Here is a 19,114-nt window from a genome sequence, read left to right on the forward strand (position 1 = left end):
AGACTAACCAACTGAAACGATGGACGATTGCCTATCAAAACATTGTTCTTTCATACAGCCCTTTTTTCCAGTCTATTCTCTTTTAATAGAGGTGATTTTTACATGTCCATTTACATTTTGTTGTCAGAATTGCTCATATTTGCTCTATCTTTTACAGCAGTTTGGACGGGATTTGCGGAGGTACGCTACTCATGAAAAGAAGATGATATTGGATAACCATGCTTTATATGACAGGAGAAAGGTACTATTTATTCTCAGAAATAAAGCTATCCTATTTTTATTTCTGAGTATGAACTTTCAGTCTATTCTTTATATTCAAGTATATAGAATATTTTATCTTGATTCTTTTTCTATAATGTGGTAAAACAATCCCAGCTTCATAAGGTTTAGTTTCACTGACAGATCCTGATGGAATCTGAACAAGAAAATTCAGAATGCTATGGCTGAAGTAATTTCTGAAATTTAACAAGAAGCATACATTAGACAATAGTGTTTGGAAGGAATTACACAGTCTTCACAAAACTAAGAATGCTTTATCTGCAAGTATTTGAAAAAACTATTTTACTGCCCCTTTTGAGAATGAAAGGTCATTTCTGTGTTACAGGTATGATTTCAGCAGGAATTGTACTGACATTTCAAAAGATGAAGGAATAAAGAGTGGAAAATGCTCAACTAGAAGGCGTGAGGAAGTTTTCATAGGGTACGATACTAACTGGAGATCAGGGAGCACCCTAGTTTAAAGCCCTGCATTCGTAAATCTATGTAGAGTTCTATTTAGTCAGGCTTACTGATGTTCATAGTAACTGGTAGCACTTCTGTCTAAATGCCTTGTTTACAGTCATCTCTGCATTTAACTGGGTTAATAGCTGTATTTGTATTAGGCCACTTTAATAATACACAAAAATCAGTATTAAAGATGTTTATTGATGTCAGTATAGAGGGAGGCAGAATACCATGTCATGATTTTATGTTTATCTTTCCTATACATTCCTTATAGAATAGAGACTGCTTTTAGCATCTCTGCTTACATGCAGCACTGCCTCCTTGTTTGTCTGTGAGACCCAGGAGTGAGTTAAGCCCTCACCCTCTTTCAGATGTCTCCATGTATGGCTGTCAAGCTCAGGTGCTGTGGCATGTCAGTTCACAAAGAAACCTGAGGAAATAATCAGACTAATGATCCAGTTATTCAAATATCCCATCTCTAACAATTACCAATACTAGATGTTTCAGTAGAAAACATAAAATTGCATAATAGATAAATATACTATCAAATGTGTAAGGGGGAGACTGTTTCTTCATAAACTCAGGGACAATGTCAGTGTCTTTCTACCTTTTATATTATATATATATGTTTTTTATATTTTGGAAGCATTCAAAATATAAACAATTTGCCTCAACAGAATATAGCAAATGTTATTATCTGAAAGTTAATATGTGCCTTGTCAAATAGCATTTTGAGTATAACAGAGAACCTCACTAGGGAAATACAAAGAATTAAAGAAATGCCAGTGCTATTTGTTGTCTGCAGCAAAATTCACCTGTCTGGTATACAAGTATGTACCATGAATTCTTCTTTTATCCAGAACCCTAATGCATTCAGTGTGGCACTATGGACACTGTTCATTTATGAACAGCAGCTATCCATATTATTTTTCTTTTATTGTGTTTAGGCTTTGTTATGGTCTGCAGGTTCTAAACTTGCCAACTGCGCCTAATGCTATGGCCTGAAGTAACTTATAATTTTTAGATCCATGAGAAAAAAGTCCAACCACCAAGGGTGCAAGCATGAAGTTTTATTTGACAATCAACACAATATTACCCTATGAAGGTATGGCAGACACGTTGTGAGGCAAAAGAGAGAGTGAGAAAAGGAAAAGATAAAAGAAAAAGAGAGAGAAGGAAAGAGCTGGAAGAGAAAAGAGTAAGAAAGCGAGAAAGAAAGAAGAGAATGAGGAAGCTTGAGAAAGTAACCACCATGGGACCAGAGGTGTCCAGCAAGGGTTTCTTGTTCAAGATGGTGTTCTGATTTTGGACAGGGACAGATGCAGGATAATGGGTCGGTGAAGGACTACGAACAACAAAATGGGGACTTCAGTGTTGCTTGTACAAATCCCCAAATTTCACTGTTCCAGGCAAATGATTCACTACTCCTTTGTCAGCCCAAGGAGATGGGAAACTCATCTTTCCAGCTTTCCTCCCCAGGAGGAGAGCTGTTATTAGCATAAGTTAGTCAGCTGCTAGTTAGTCAGTTGTCAGCAAGAGGCTTGAGGTGACCCATTCAATTTGGAGCCAGTATGTTGGAGGTTATGTCTCACTGCAAGTTACATTCAGTTCAGTGTAAGCCTGCTCTCTCCCCAACATTCCTATTAGTCACATTATCTTTTGGGGCAAAGAAAATTCAAAATACCACCTGGGTGGAATTGTCCAACTTTAAGGCTGAATCAGGCTCCAAGAATTTCACCTTCCAGGGGGCCACGTCATGTAGACTGGAATACCTGGGGCAGGACAGGGGGAACCTCCACACAGCTTATCAGTCAAGGTGTTGCCCCCACTGCCTTCGAGATGTCAGTCCTTATTGGTGTTAGCTATCTCTGCTTCAGCTGACTTTATCCCATTTTAAATTATAAATTATGAGTTTACCTTCACAGTGCTCTCTGGGAAAAAGGATTCTCTTGTTTCCCAAATTTTCAAGTAAAGAACTGAGGCACAGAAAGATTTGAGGCTCTAAATATCCACTGTGGTTTGGCCTGAATTTTTTCCTGTTGAGTATCTCCCCCAGGACTTTGAAAAATACATAGAATTGTATATATCCATGCCATGTTTCCCTAAGTTGTTGGTTGTAGCTGCAACTGAATTTGCAGACCTTCTACATGTCAATTTACCCTTCTTCACTTCACAGTCTCAAAACAAAGACAAAGAACTAGTGGGAGGACTGAGAAGCAAGGTTAAATTTTTTTTCCTTATTATTTAATATGATGCAGAAATTCTATGACAAGGGCAAGGAAAAAAAATCCAGGCCTTCAAATTTCAACTGTCTTGGTCATGAACTTAGGACTTCTACATATCAAAAGAATTATGTGAATAGATCATACGTTCCTTTTCACTGAGGACTCTGCTTTTAAATAATCCCCAACTCCCTGGTAATATCTAAATCTCCCTTTCCTCATTTAATCCCAGACACAGGCAGTTTATTTCCAAATTTTATTTTCTGCTGTGAAACACACACTTACCACAAATTCCAGAGAAGTCATGACAGTCTGTTGACACAGCAGAACGCTGTTCTTGCCTCTGCTGCATTCTCAGAAATAGCTAAAGTATATTAGCTGAAATTTTCCACAAAGAAAGAAAATTCAAAGACAAATTGGCAATATGAAAAATCACAGCACTGAAGTTATTTTCTACTTAAATAAGGTCTTTTATCCAGTTCTGTCATATTAAAAAAAAGTCCTTGTTTTTAACTATTCAGTTTTTTATCAAGTTATTCCCATTATGTATGTTTTGAACAATACCCCTACCACACCTGTGGGAGATTCAGTGGACAACACACAGATTAATGTAATCCAAGTATTGCCATTTATTGGGAGCATCAGTAGCCCTTTTTATACACAGGCAGGCAGATAACAATACAAACATTTTGCCGATTGGTACAACACATCTTTCGTACACCACAGTGAATTATCTAACGGGTTAAGTACAACTCTTTATGTATTGTCTGAGAGATGATTTCCCAGCCTGTTATTCTTCTCTACTACTGCCAACTCCCTTATCTTTTGCACATCGCTGATCTTTCAGTAACCACACAGCTGGGCCTCAAGGCCCTTAGCTTGCTCTGGCTAATGCTAAATAGTCAGGATTGATCACATGTCTGTTTTCTTCCAAAAACTCTCCCAACACACACCACCACCCAGTGTGTATAAAGTTAAGAATGTGCATAATACCCAGTGGTGTCTGAAACTGTGAAACTTGAGATGATAACTCATGGTGGAAGAGGAAAATTTTTCAGGAAGTTTAGTGGCTGCCAAGGTTTATTAATTTGTAGGGTCATCAGGTTAGTGCACTTAAAGTCAATGATGAAAATAATTATTATCTTTAGTGCTGTTTCAGTGAACATATAAAGAAATTGTGAAACATTTAGGTTTGTTGTTTTTTTCAATTATTTTATTAATGAAGACTGGAGAGTCCTCTATACTGTAATTCTAGTGCTTTTATTTAAAAAATGTTTGATGAGGGGGAACACTAAAAACATGGATGTTTCATCTGTAGCATACATATTGCATAAGGATACTTTTCTTTCTGGTAGGAAATCTTCCTTTCTCAAAGGAAAGTTGCTGAAGATCCCTCAACAAAACTTTAATTAAGACGTTAGTTAGGCACCATAGACAAAGACTGAATCACAGCTTTCCCATGTTTCTCTCTTTGTTTGCTGAAGAGAGGTTACCTGATATCACTGTCACTCTGTCCAGACAAACTTTCATGCACAACTCTGTAGCAGTCACTGGGGTGTAATTCAGGAGCTGGGCCAAATCCTTTTTATTTCATTCTTTTATCTGTGTGTGTACAGCAAAGAGCATAGTCAGGTTAAGTCAAACTAATTCTTGATCCTGAGGAAGACCAAATCCTTTATTTGAATAGACTTGCCAGTCATCATTTAAAATTTTGCAGGCAGTTATAAGAAGTTAAAAAACTATGCTATAGCAAATATATTTTGTTTATTATTTGTCATTATTTTTATGGCATCTAACAGTGCTTGTAAGAGAGTGTCTTTTGTTATAAAAGACAGGAGTTTCCTGGTTTGCTCTACATTCCAATATATAATTTGGTATACTTTATTCTTCTATATTAATATTAATCAGGCCTTTGGCACTGTAGCTTCTACTGTGGCCCACTGCCTGAAATGTGATGTGTGTCAGAGAATCCCAGATTCCAGTGTTCAGGGAGCTGCACCAGGAGAGAGTCCTAGTTACTTTAATGTATTTCCAAAGGGATTCTGTCTGGAAGAAGGAGCATTAATATAGCAGTTAGGAATCAATTACATAGCTTTGCAGAGGGGAACAAAAGGAACAGATACTTCCTCCAAGGACTCCTTATGAAGTTACACTGTGAAATTATTCCTGTCTTGATGTTTTTTTCTTTCTAGTCTGAATCTTTTTCATGTATTTGTGGGTTTTGGAAGACATTGTATAACTATCAAACTAATAATTGTTTTCAGTTGTGTAATTAAAAAGGCATTTTTTAGCCCTTTTTTTGGTAGGAAAATTGTGGCAACAAAACCTGAAAATTTACTACCCATTGTTTTTCAACCTCTTTTTCATTAGAAAAATGAGTGGATATCCAGATCTGTGCCTCTTCAGAATTTTGTCCTAAGGCTATGGAAATTAGTAGTTGTAATTGAAGCATGAAGTTATTTATGTCATCTTCAGATCAAAACTTACAATGATTCACACACTTACAGAATGAAGGAGTTGGCTGGTCAGCCATCAGGAAGAAAGAGAAATTGTATATTCTGCCCATCTTTTGCTCAAGTAGCTTCTTAATAACAAACCACAATGTTTACAGCAGGCAGTCTGTCTAGTCATAGCTGGCAACATACTTTAACTATCTCTGCCATAACATTCAAATTTTTCTCTGGTTGAGTCTAAACCAGTGTTGCTTATTGCTGGTGTGACACTTAGCCAGTAACTTTTATTCTGAGCTCAGTCTTACCTTACAGTAGCCACACTGGTGGGAAAAGTTATGTTCATGTGGTGGCTTGGCTCAGAAGATGGAAAAAGCCAGACTGAATGCAGATGGCAGAGTTATTACCCACATTTCCCAGAATTTGTAGACAGGTCTCCTAATAAAAAGCCAGCTTTGTTTTCCAACCATTGATTCTTTCCAATAAGTACCCAATGTGTTATTTCTCAAAAACATGTATCACTGGGAAGAAGAGCTGGCTATGATTCTATACTCTCATTTTATTACTTAAAGATGTATAATACTCATATTTTTAATTGTCCATTCAATTGTTATAGTATCAAAATCAGTTCTTGTATCATCTAAAATTGTTTACTTGACATTACCTTTAACTGAACAAAGATACCTGCAGAAATTTAATTGCAGAGTAAAGGGATGTTTTTTATGGTTCTTTAGAAACTGGATGTTATAGCCTTATTTTGGCATATGCTGCTATGAAATTATGAAGTTACAAGAGTGAAACAGCCTTGAGAACATCTTGCTGAATTAAAGATGTTGCAGCTGCAGAGTTTGTGTTAGATGTCTGCAATAATGACTGGATTAAGGCTAAAGTAAACATAAAGATCGGAAGTTTATAATATTGATTATTATATTGTTATAATATTGTGATCAGTTGTTCACACAATCATTACTAAAAATAAACACTGAGTCATTGTAAACAGATGCATATAATTTAATTTACATTCCAATTCTCACTCTCTCAGGAAAATGGAAATTGCATATGTGATTGTGGGAGATTTTTCTTTTTGCACCTGGTCTATTTAAAAAAAAAAAAAGAACATAAATTAGAAGATACTATAAATGTTTTTAAATATTTTATTTTTCAAAGTGTCAGTTCTTCAGCACTGGTCTATTTTTGCACTATATCAAAACTACTTGGGATAATTATGTTGCATGTAGAAAGGCTGAAGAAATTTTGTTACTCCATGTTATGAAGGAGTTAATACTATAACAGCCTAGAATATCCTAGTATGCCTAATATTAGGATATTGGAATAATATCCTATTAGAATAATTATTCCAATATCCTAATATTATCCTTATTATTCTATTTTACACGGTGAATCTACTTTTTATTGTATATAAATTTCATATTAATAAACCTATAAATAGAATTAGAGAATAGTTGTAAGAGAAACATTCAAGTATGATATTTCTGATTAAAAGCACAAGAGATGTCCAGTGGTTAAATTAAAGGAGGATTTATGATTACAGTTTCTATTATGCTACAAAATTATTAATACCCAAAATTATTAGAATGAATTCCACTGCACTATTTTGCATCAGTACCATTCCGTGTGATTTTGCCTAAGGGTATTGAGTCAGTGGGTAATGCTTGTAATACTGCTCTTTCAATCATGGGTTGTTATAAAGTAATTTCAAAGAGTCATTTTTTAATCTCTGATTTATTTATAATCTTATTTGTGGCTGGATTAGGAACAGATTATTTTTTTATTTTAAATCAGGTGGAGTAATATGAATATGACTACATAAAATACCAGTTAAACATGAAAATTACGTTTGGAGATAATATAATGTCAGAAGCACTTCAGGTTATTCACCAATTAAAACTATTATGATACCATCAAAGGGAAAATGCAGAGTGTCTATAGAGTACTGTGGAATATTATTATTGAACTTCATGAAATTCTTGATATTTCTAGCACAATTAGTACTTCAGCATGTATTTTCTATAACTATAATGAAATTGTACTCTTGGTAGCCTCATTCACAAACAAACTTTATTAAGAGCCTAAGAAGGTCATCTATGCTATTGCTTTTCCCCTACCTCTGTGTTTCATTACTTTCTAATGTTTTTATTCTTGATTTTTGGGTGGTGGTTAGAGTAAATCTGTTGTGTGGTTCTGTAAATTTGGTTGACGTAAAATGTTCTGAGTCATTTTATTTGAGATTTTTAGTCTGAATTAACATTCTATCTGAAAAAAAAAACAATTCAGAAATGTTGGTACTAAAATTCCACAGAGAATTTCTTTCTTTGTTTCCTTCCTCTACCTTTGTCACTTGTTATATGTGTCACACACATTCCACAAGTGGAAGTGCTGAACTGCTCACCAGAATATTCAGTATTTTAGTAAACTTCAGCACCATTAGGAGGTCATGTCAAGTCAATCATTCATTCAGTAACACTCTCCTCCATGCTACTTTTTTATCTTTTGCTCCTCTCTTACTGATGTACTCCCCTTTCTCCTTCTCTCCTCTTCTATTTTTCACTTATTTTCAGAAAATGTTACTACCTTCTCCATGTTTATCATTCCAGGATAACAGTAATTTCAGTTGATGGGGATCAAGAATATAATCAACTTGAAGTGTTTATTTTGGAATGTGCAATGATTTAATTGTCAGTAAATAAAACATTGAGATAGTGGCACCACAGAGTGAGTTTGGATAACTTTTCGTTAATCAGTCTGTAAAATCTGATTACTTCTCTTCTGAGTGACCTTTCTGAGAGAAAATGTATGTGCATAGTTGTATGTCTCATCTTCTCTCAGGCTTTTTTGACTCAGTTTCTTTGACATTTGTCCTTGTACTTGTCACATCAAAGAATTCCTAGACACCTGCATTCAGAGCATTCTGTAGCTGGCCTTGGAACTTGACTTTTTATTGTAAAAAAATAGGTTTTCCTTGCCAGAGGTTTGATTTTTCTGTGATTTTGGAGTTTTCATTTTTTCTTTTAGTTGTGAGCTAATGGAGATATTCAGGCTAGTGAGGCAGAGTAGGCTTCTCAGTTGAAAAGAAACAGTGAACTTGTATCATTTCAGAAGCCTTTTTTTCTAAGGTTCACTAGAAATCCATGAAGTTCTCTGCAGCCAAGTGATAGAGCCTGTGCCATTGGACTGTCTTTAATTCTTCACCGAGAACTTATTTGTCTCCTCTTACTGAATTATTGAATTATATGAACTTCTTCATATAAAACTAAGCCAGAAAGATGCATGCTTTTATAAAGTAATTAAAAGATATATAAAATTAAAAGCTAAGATAACAACATATTGTCTGTTTGTACAAATGACACTGTCATTTTTTTTCAGTTCATTTATCGTTGTCATATTTACTGCCACTGTAATAATTCCAGACACATAAAATGTTGGGAGTTTAGACTACTTGGTATTTATCATTCTGTAAACTGGAAATTCTACAAAATAGATATGAGCATATTGCCATTATATCTCCATTTTAATAATTTATAAAAGGAAAGCAAATATTAAGGTACTGAATCTAATTTGATTAGAAGTCATATAAAATCTAGTGAGAGAACCCAAAAGTAGATGAGAACATCCCTACCTGCACTACGCAAGATTCTGCCATAAAAGCATGAAACATTATCAGGATACAAAGAAAAGCTTAATATAAGTGTACATAGTGACATTCACAGATTCTTGTCTAGAAGCAAGTTGTACGAAGCCGTTTTGCAACTTGTTACCAAGATACTGTTGGCAATATACTGTGCCCTCTGCCTCCATTCCACACTCCCCTCCCAAATTAATTTGATGAAAGTACATCAAAAGGAGTCCAGGCAGACCTAATGAATATGGCTCTTCAGGGTCTTTTGTGAAAGAAGGGGAAAGCCTCCTACACAATGCCATAGCTTTCCAAAGGGTAATGGAATCTGCTGGAGTATGACTTCACTCTTTCTGAATTACAGCTGAACAGTAAATAAATGTCAGCACAATGGAAAGAGTAGGAAAAAATGGGATATGAAAGGAAATTGTTTGGTCTTTGAAAGGGCACAATTTTTCTATAATTTATTCAAGAATAATTCTCAAATATTAATGTATAAAGTAGTGTTGGGCCAGCAATCAACTAGGAAACTTCGTAGTTAATTCTAGTCTTTCAGTTAATACCAAGTGTGATAAGGATTTAAACAAAGAAATTAATCAAATTTCTACCATATGTGTCATCTTCAGGACAGTGCATTCTGTACATATATTGTATATACAAACTTAGAGTACTTTGCTCTCCAGAAGATTCTGCTGGTTCAGGGCCATTAAATCCCATTTCAAAAATAATACTGACTTTGTGTTCCTACTGGATTTTATTTTGATGTACTTGTATTCAAACTGACTTTTAAAGTTCATTCTGAGATGAGGAAAATGCTGTGGTGATAAGCTGAGAGTCTAATTATAGCGGACTTACCAATTTTTTATTTTGCAACACACTGTTATTATCAACCTATTTGGTAATAAACAGTAGGATATCAGTCTACTGTGTGTCTTTCAAGAAGCCTAAGTTAATATTAATGGAGAGCATGAGCAGACTTGATTTCAGGAACTTTGTGCACACCAAGCTAGCAGAGCAGTTGCAGGCAGAGCAGCAGCTTCTCTGAGTGACAAACCTCAACAAAGTACAGTTGTGTTCAGCACAGTGTCAGGAAGCTGCTGTCACTGCAGGATGTTTCCTTCCTGACCAAATGGTGGAAAGGAAGATGAAAGTGTGGGCTGTGTGTCTAAGCAGTTTGGTTTCATTTCAGCAGCCTGAAGAACTTAACTGGGCTCACTGAAAGTACAGGTTGCCTGATAAATGAACAGTGCTCACCCAGTGGTCTGGATTTTCCTGTAATAGAAAAATCCTCTGTGTTATGAAAATCAGGAACTTAGACACAGTATTTTCCACTAATCTTTGATTTCTTGATATTTTTTCTTCTACATCTACCAGACATTTGCTAACCATTCCTATCTTAAACTATTCAAGAAGTAGGCTAAAGAGACACATGGAGGTACTCCAGAAAGAGAAGAAAATATATTTACCTTTCAGTGAGTTCAGATTATTCCTATTACTTAAGTGATATTTATACAAAACCATAAAATCCATATTTTGCCCCCCGAGGAAATATGTGCTCTTGGCCAATTTATATAACTTAAACTAGAATTTTACTTATTTAGTAGTGGTTTTATTTTGCTGTCTTCACCATACCAAAATGTAAAATGAAACCAAGTGACAATAATAGTATAACATCTATTTGAACTTTGGCAGTGCTAGTTAGAATATCATCAAGCAGTGCTATCTCTGTGCCTTTCTGCTTCACTTTCATCAAAAATATTCTTTGATCATTAGTGCCAAAATTAGTTCACATAAGAAGTTGACATAGCAGTTCACATAAGAAAACATTTGGATGGCAGCTGTTCTACATTAGGTGTAGTTAATGGTCATGTTTGCAACCACAAATGTAATATTTACATCAATTGAAATAACAGAATTGATTACATGAGATAAGAGCAGAGTGACACCAGCTGCTCAACAGCATTGTTTTTTTGTAAGTTTGTTTGATGTTGATTGGGCATGTCTTAGATCTACTGAATGTCAGTGAGAAGCTGAAAAAAACTCACAATTGGGCAAGCAGTTCATTGCTTCTCTTGAGCAAAAAGAAATGAAAAATGAAAGAAAGAACAGCATTGAATGCAATAATCAAATTTGCATCACTGTACAAGCTCTGTATTGATCGACAAAGAAGCAAAATCATAGGTTATGATTATCATTAATAACACTTACATTTCTAGAGCATTTGGCAGATACCAGCTAGAGATTCATTTAGAAACATGGCTTGTAGCTACTGAGAATGCTATTCAGCATCACATACTTTGTATTAGAAATTTTCCCTGTCAAGCAAATGGAATGAGTTTTGCTTGCAGAAAAACATGAAGTGACAGAACAAAAGAAATGGGATGCAATTTGGGATCCCAGAGATATAAAGCTCTATTAAAGAATATAATGTCTATCTACAAGTGTATGATTGTTGTTGTTGTTTTACTTTTTTTGCAGCATTGACTAGGATATATGTATGTATGGAATTCAAAAGAATTTTAAAAATTGTGTCCTCTCAGGACATATTCTAGGCCTCAAAACATCTCCAGCTGCCTGATGGACATTCATTGTTCTTCTTTACTTTTACTCTGTTCAATATAATATTTTTTACCAGTTTTTCTAATCCTATCTATATATAAAAGGATGAATTTTCCCCTAATCAGTGTTTTTTGTAGTTTCCTTTTTTCCAGAACCTGACATTTAAACTTCCTAGGGAAAAGGAATATTATCTTTCTATACTTTAAAAGTGATCTTTGCTATTGCAGATATAACTTTGAACAGTCAGTTCATTATTGATATGTGATGGTTTTCAGCTTTATGTGCTTCAGCAACACTCTGTAGTTGTCTGGGGCATTGTCCCAGTAAATATTCATAATATGAGAACTTCATGGTGAAGGATAAAATACCATAGAAAACTGGAGGTGTCAAAGCAAAAAACGTTTGTCATACTTTGATTTAGTCTAAAAAAAATATTAAAAGAACTCCCCAAAACAATGGGCCAAATTATACCCTCAAATTTCTGATAGGGTGCATTTGAATATCTTATATAAGTGAAATTCATTATGGGAAAGTGAAAACAACTTGTTAAATACTTTTACTGTGCACTCCAGTAATGACTCTGTGATCAGTGATCCATGTGGGGAATCACTGCCTTAATATTAGAGGTTCTTACAATGCTTACTGATGTCAGTATGAAAGACATACTCTGGCAAAACCATGGCACATGACAGGCCTGACATATGGATTGGGCACTGGAAAGAATGGGACTGTTGGAGAATAACAATAAACCAGTAAGTATGAAGTGACGAGATGAATTTTACTCTTGGTGCCCAAGCACAATTCAGGGGTCATATTAGGCTGCCCTGGTCTCAGCAGTTTTGCTTATGTTTTCTGACTCAGTATTCTTCCTGCTTTCTTTCCCTGGATGCAGCATCTTAGACAGCTTGTACCCTTCACATGTCCTGGTGCCACAGACCTTGTTCAAGCTGCATTCCAAGTCTTTCCTACCACTGCTGATCTTATTCTCTAGTGACTGATGAGTAACATCAGTTTGAAAGTACAAAGAGTGACGTGTCAGTAACCAGAAGCAGGATCTACCTGTTCCAGTAATCAGCCTGCTTGCTGCCTTTCTAAATCCCTTGGGCTTTGTGATGGGAGTGAGACAGGGGATCCCCATCCAGATCAGTGGGTTAAAGGAGAGCAAGAAAGAGAGAACACAGAAGAAAAAGAAGGAAAAGTTGTGACTCTGGTGTCAGAAGCTGTTCCACTATACCATGGGCCTGCTCTGATCTCTTTATGGACTCGTCTTGACCCATTCACATGGGTATGATGAACGGCACAGTCATCTTGCAGGCAGTGCTTGGCAGCTGAGAAAGCAAAGGTGCTGGTACAAATGTTTCTAAATTTTACAGTAGTCAGAAATTTTCCCAACTAAGTGGAATTTATCAGTGGGTAGTTCATTAGACAGCATCTCTTCTTTCACAGTAGAAATTAAATCTAGAAGATTCTGAAGCCTTAACCTTGAAGTTTTCATGAAACAAGAGTTTGAGATTGTTCAGAGCTGAACATGATTGAGACTTGAAATGATACAGGAATGGCTGAAAAATTTCTACTTTTTCAATAGAAATTACTTTTTCCTTGTTTCCAAACGTCTCTAAACAGTGAGGTTTCACTGTTTTAATATTAATCTACCTTATCAGCTTTTAAATTAATATTGTACTTCAGTAATGTATAGAATGTAAAAGGCCATGTACATTACTATATCAGTCATCTTATGGGAGGGTCCTGTGCAAGAATACTACCCTGTATTGACAGAAGCATAGATCTGATAAAACAAAACTAGCATTCACTGCAAAACATTCAGTAGGATTGTGTGTGGAAAAAACCCCAAAAAACAGTTGCAGTTGTTGATCACCCATTTTCAGCTTGCTTTTCCAGATAGAATATTTTGTCTTTCAGGTAAGCCTTCTGTAAGTATTAGAAATTTTTAAAACACTGATGCTTTTAATGCTTGCTATACATAATGTGTGTAACCACTGAATCAGCTTGAATATTTATAGAAAATGTTACTACATTAATTTAAAAAATACCAATGATTTTATTAAGAAAATAAAACTATTATGGAAGGGGAATGTAGGTAGGTTTTGTTTGAGTTCTAGTCCTCATACTCGTGTATGGAGACTTGAAAAAGTAAATCAAAACAAAGATTTATCAACTAGTCATTGGAACTGAAAGTATCAGGCATCATTAGAATTATTTTTTAACCTGCTTTTGCATTACAAGGTTAACACTGAATAAGACAGTGTGTTCTGTAGAGGATACAATGGGTAGAACTGTCAGATATTAACTCTCCTTTTAAACAGCAAAAAACCCAAACAATTGATGTTTCCCTCTAACACCCTTATTGACTTCCTGTGGTTTTTTTAATTCTTTCACAGAAGGTCTTTCTCAAAGCTGGAAGTGAGGAAGAAATCTTTGCACACCTTGGCTTGGATTATGTTGAACCCTGGGAAAGGAACGCTTAACACGATTTGCAAGTGTACATTCATCCAGTAACAGCAATTTTCTTCCTGCCTACTCTACAGTCTGGTTTACATATATATAATATGCATCTCTATGACAAATATGTTAAAAATATATTGGAAGCCATTACACATGATGAAGTTCCTAGAAAAGTTTGAGTTCTTCCAAATCCTTTATAATATTTTCTGATTTAATCTTTGACATTTCTACATGGGAATGACACTGCAGAGCTTTTCTGGGGAGAGAACTTGAAACTGGTGATGTTTTTGCCTGTGTAACATTTCTTTGCAGTAGACATGCTTGTTAAAATCATGTCAGTTATAACAATGCCTAAGCAGTAGAAAATATTGGAGCTTATCCCCAAAATTACTGAAATGTATGCTTATCAGTTAAAACTGAATTTCTTAGGTATTTTGCTGAATCTCTACATAAAAATTCTGCTCCATATAAGACTTGACAACCTAGGTAGTAATTAGTCTGCCAGTCTAACCAAGCTGAAGCTTCTGCTGTAATATTTTTCCAGGTGGGGTACCACTCTATGAAAATCATAAGATGAGAATTCAGTGGGAGTAAAAGCATTTCACAGGGGGGATTTTGGAAAATAGAAGTGGAACAAACCATTAGAAATCTTCAATTGTGAGGAAAATTTGGAGTATTGGTTTGGACTTCAAGCTTCAAGGGGTGACACAATGGTTCTCAATCAGAAATTTGAATTACAACCTTCATGAAAACAACTGCTTTAAATGTCAGGCTGGTGGCTGCTCCAGGGTGAGAGCTTTTAATCATCTGTGCTCAATTTAGATAGAGAAATTTATTTATCATTAGATATATGTGCATTGGAATAGAAGTTTACCTGAGCTGTTTGGCTATTGGCTGCTCTAGAATGGTACTCCCTCTTTTTGGGCAGAAATTAATCTTAGATATAAGAGACTTCCTGATAAAAGTAATCCTATAGAATTTTTTTTTTTTTTCAGAAAATTTCCAGGTAGCTCTTCTGCCTGTAATGATAATGAACAACTGATAATACATTTATCCTTTTATGACCAAGGGCATTTGTGTTTAGTGCTTTAGCATATAAAGTTAACTACTGACCACTCGTTTGTCATTTGTAGAATAAAGGTGATTAAGAACACCAAGAATGGTAAAATAAAGTAATTGTCTTTCCTAGAAGCCTGAACTTTTTTTCCCATTAACACTGATTTTACATCTTGGCATGACAGAGGGAAAATGGCAATGACAGGGCTGTGCACAACAAATATTATTGACAGTAATGGCTTCCCAGATTCAAACTATGGCCATATTCCACAGCAATGTTGACTTTGATTTTCTACACATTCATAAAATAAACCAAGGTTTAGAAATGCAGTGCTTAACTACAGGATGAATGACTTGAACTGCATGTGACAAAGCTATTGCTGACAAGACAATCAAATCAGCTGAGAAGCTGCTTCCCCAAAGGCTGATTTTCTAGTAGAGTAGACTCAATAGTAAAAACATCAACAAAGCTACCATGTACAGTTTTACATGGAACCACATCGTTCTGTTTTTTAAAAATAGTTAGTAGCTGTATTTTTATGAGATGTGTTAATTTATTATTGTTAGACTCAGTACTATAGAGACATTTTGAAAATTACAGTTCAAATCACATTTGTTGTCCAGATCTTTTTGATAGTTTATTCATCCATATATGAAATAAGATCCATTTCTGAACAGAGGATAAAATTTTGCTGCAAGGATTTCATTCAATAAACACATCCATCTGGCTCACAGGTATGGGGGAGCTTTCCTAAACTTAGCAAGCAACCTGAAGCAAAGCTAGATGGGAATGACTACCAGACTGACTGGAAGAAACACCTGCTATGTTAAAAATCCATTCTTTAATTTGTGATAATCCTAATTTTATGGTTCAAGCAATTTAAATTCTCTAATGTAAACCTAATTTTAAGCCATTAGTAGAAATACAGGTAAAACTTACATATATTGTTACAAGACAGTTTTGATATAAGTGAAAGTATTCTGGTTTTGTTTACTCATGTCATTCAACCAGGGAATGGACTTTTAAGAGGCATGCGTCACAAACGGGTTTAAAACATCAGTCAAAATGTGATAACAGCATGGAGTTTTATTCTTGTCTGCGCCCATAAACCAGCTCTTTTTAAGTGCAGTTTTGCTAACTGAAACTGTAACACTACTTTCTAAATTGCTCTAAGTAGAAAGCACTGCCATTGTTTCCTGATTTACTGTACTAAAGTATGGACCATCTTCCATGTGTTTTGCATCAGGATAATGACAATTTAGTAGCTGTAGCGGGAGGAGCCATTCTTGCTGCTGAAGCTCGACGAGCTGCTGGTCTCTTCCAGGACTCCAGCCACCACACAGCGCTTCCAGGGTAGAAGTGTAGAGGGAAGAGCCTTTCTTGCTCCAGAGGCTCGACGAGCTGCTGGCCTCTCCATGCCTCACACCAGAATGAACTGAGCTTTTCTCTGTGCGTGTGTGTCCCACCTTTATTGGTCCCCTGATCTTGCTCATGCCCAATAGGGGCCTGTCCTAATCAGGCACAGGTGGACTCACACCCACTCACTGGCAATTCGAGGCACCTGGTTTATCTTGTCTCTCTACAAGTAGCCACGACATTTCTCAGTTCTAGTGGAAGACAGCAAAAGCTACCGTACCTTATCTAAATATATTTATTAGTTGGCCAGCATTTATCAGAAGTTATACATTGCAGTTGTGCTGTTTATGCATACTTAAGCCACAGAGGAAATATGAAACATTCTGATATCCACATAAAGGAATGTTTGAAATTCATAACTCCCATTTTACCTGTCTATGCACCACTTGTAATTATACTACCTGCGGGGGAGAAGATACCAAACACAAGTTCTGTCAGCTCCATCAAGACTGGAAGTAAACAGCATATTACTTTATTCTTTCCTTTCCCTCAATACGAAGAGAGCTTCTGTTCTGAACACCTCCACTGAAGATGCAGGTACCCAAGGCTAATGTATGCAGCATCATACCCAACAGCACTAGCCAAGCTCATTCTGCACGCAATGGCAGAGATAGAAAAGCACAAAATCAGTTTTTAGTAAACAAACTCTGAATTATAACATGATGCTTCTTGCAGTAATTAAATCTAGTCCTACTATTCTGAACAATCTCAGCCCTATAATGATTTTAGTTGTCCTTGATGGTGCTAGTCACCTGAAACTATAATTAGAAAATACCAAAATCATACAGGAGAACTTGGATGGGTCATGTTAAAGGAAAGAAAACCTTCATTATTTGAGCATATCTGGATCCATGAGAATACTGAAAACTGCAGGTAGTGTGGTGGCACTACAATGGTAATGATGCTCCTGAACACATGAAAGACAGGTGATGCCTGGCAGCCTTGATGGCAAACACTTGAAACAAGAGACCAGTGTTTATGATAGGAAGGGAAGAGAGAAGTTTAGATCAGTGCACCTAATATCTGCTAAATTTCTAGAATGATTCATGGCATTTATTTTTAAAGCACCTAGAGGGAATGAAAGTGATATTATTGGTAACTTGTTAATCAGAAACAAATTTTATCAAACTAATTCAGCAGCACTAATTCACCCTGGAAGCTGATTTTTAAAATCTCTGTCCTTCCTCTCATGATTCTATACCAAGGTAATTTTGCAGATAGTAAGAGGAGAAGGATCATTGGTTTTATAATTGTCTACATTCTAACTGTCTAAAAATTGATCAGTGACTCCAGGAAAACCAGGTAGAAGTTAAAAATGAAACCACTGTATTTCTTTTATGGTTTGTGGTATTTTTTGAATTCGTAGAATATCCCAGATAATGTTTTTCGGTGACAAGGATGGTATAACAGACATTATATGGGCAGCATAATGTAGTCATTAAAAAGCAAACAAACAAATCCAAATACAACATCATAAAAATGCTTGGCTACACATATTTTAAGGCAAAAGCAAGAGAGATGTTTAGATTTGTGATTAGATTAATAATGTAGTTGATGTCATATGTGAATCTAGGTGGTATAATATATTAAAAGAAGATCTTATTGTACCTATACAACTCAACAAAAATTGGAAATCCAGGCAACCTAAATATTCATACATCTGGCATTATAAATTTGAAGCCACATAGACATTCTAGAAAGTGCTGGAAATCCAAAAACTGCTGCTATTTTACATAATTCACTCCAGAATGTTAAAAAAAAGAACCAGACAAACCCAGAGATATGCATCCAATTCCCACATTAAATCTGTTTTCTGTAGGTAATGGCCAGAACTGTTTAGATCTCTCAGATGAGGCAATCTTATGCCTTAGTATGAAAAGCATCATTTCTCTTGAGCAACTATTTTTTTGTATGATATAATTTTCTTTAGCAACTGCAAATAAAAAAAAAAAGTCCTAGGTCTAAAAGGTTAATGAAGAAGTCACTTAAACAAATATAGATGGAGAGCTCTGAAAACCTTCCATAGAGGTTAAGCTTCTGGCTGCATGGCTGTAAATCTAGCTGGGAGAAAATGCTTCTGGCTTTAAGAGCCCAGTAGGGGCCATACCCTTAAAAACGTCATGTGTATAGCTATGGGCGAGTCAGAGCTTCAGAGCATTTCACTTCCAAATTCAGCTTATCTCTGTCCATATACACATTAAGCCTCCCTTTTTATTTTTTACACTGTTTCATATTACGAAGAGGACCAAGCAACCTTTGTCCTTGCTGTGAGATATCCTAAGTGCCAGAATGCATCAGATGTAACTTGTTTTAGCTGATGTTGCTCCTAAGGAAAAGGATTGGTTCACAGTCATGGCTAGTGTTCCCTCCTTTAGGATCTAATTTACTTAGCCTGAATTCTCTCATGCCTGTTTACAGGTTCTTTTGCATGATCCATGGCTTTACCTGTTAGGTCTGTCAAACTGTAACTTTGGGTTGGGTCTACTTATTTTTATCTAAAAATTTGGATTTTTGAATGTGGAAATGAAGTGCCTTCAGGTGTTCCATATCTCTGCCATAATTCTGCTGTGAATATATCGCATCTTGCTCA

At 35.7% G+C, this 19,114-nt stretch overlaps 1 protein-coding gene across 1 annotated transcript in view; it reads left to right on the top strand.

Annotated features, from left to right (window-relative positions):
• The window catches only part of DNTT (DNA nucleotidylexotransferase), a 71,576-nt gene extending 57,384 nt beyond the window's left edge, over positions 1-14,192 (top strand). The window contains exons 10-11 of the mRNA XM_008501994.2: positions 158-241; positions 13,988-14,192. Coding sequence (XP_008500216.2) covers positions 158-241; positions 13,988-14,074 — 171 coding nt within the window. The 3' untranslated portion in view covers positions 14,075-14,192. The remainder of the gene's footprint in view (positions 1-157; positions 242-13,987) is intronic.
• The last annotated feature ends 4,922 nt before the right edge of the window (positions 14,193-19,114 follow it).

This window comes from Calypte anna, chromosome 6, assembly GCF_003957555.1.
Source record: "Calypte anna isolate BGI_N300 chromosome 6, bCalAnn1_v1.p, whole genome shotgun sequence".
Taxonomy (NCBI): Eukaryota; Metazoa; Chordata; class Aves; order Apodiformes; family Trochilidae; genus Calypte; species Calypte anna.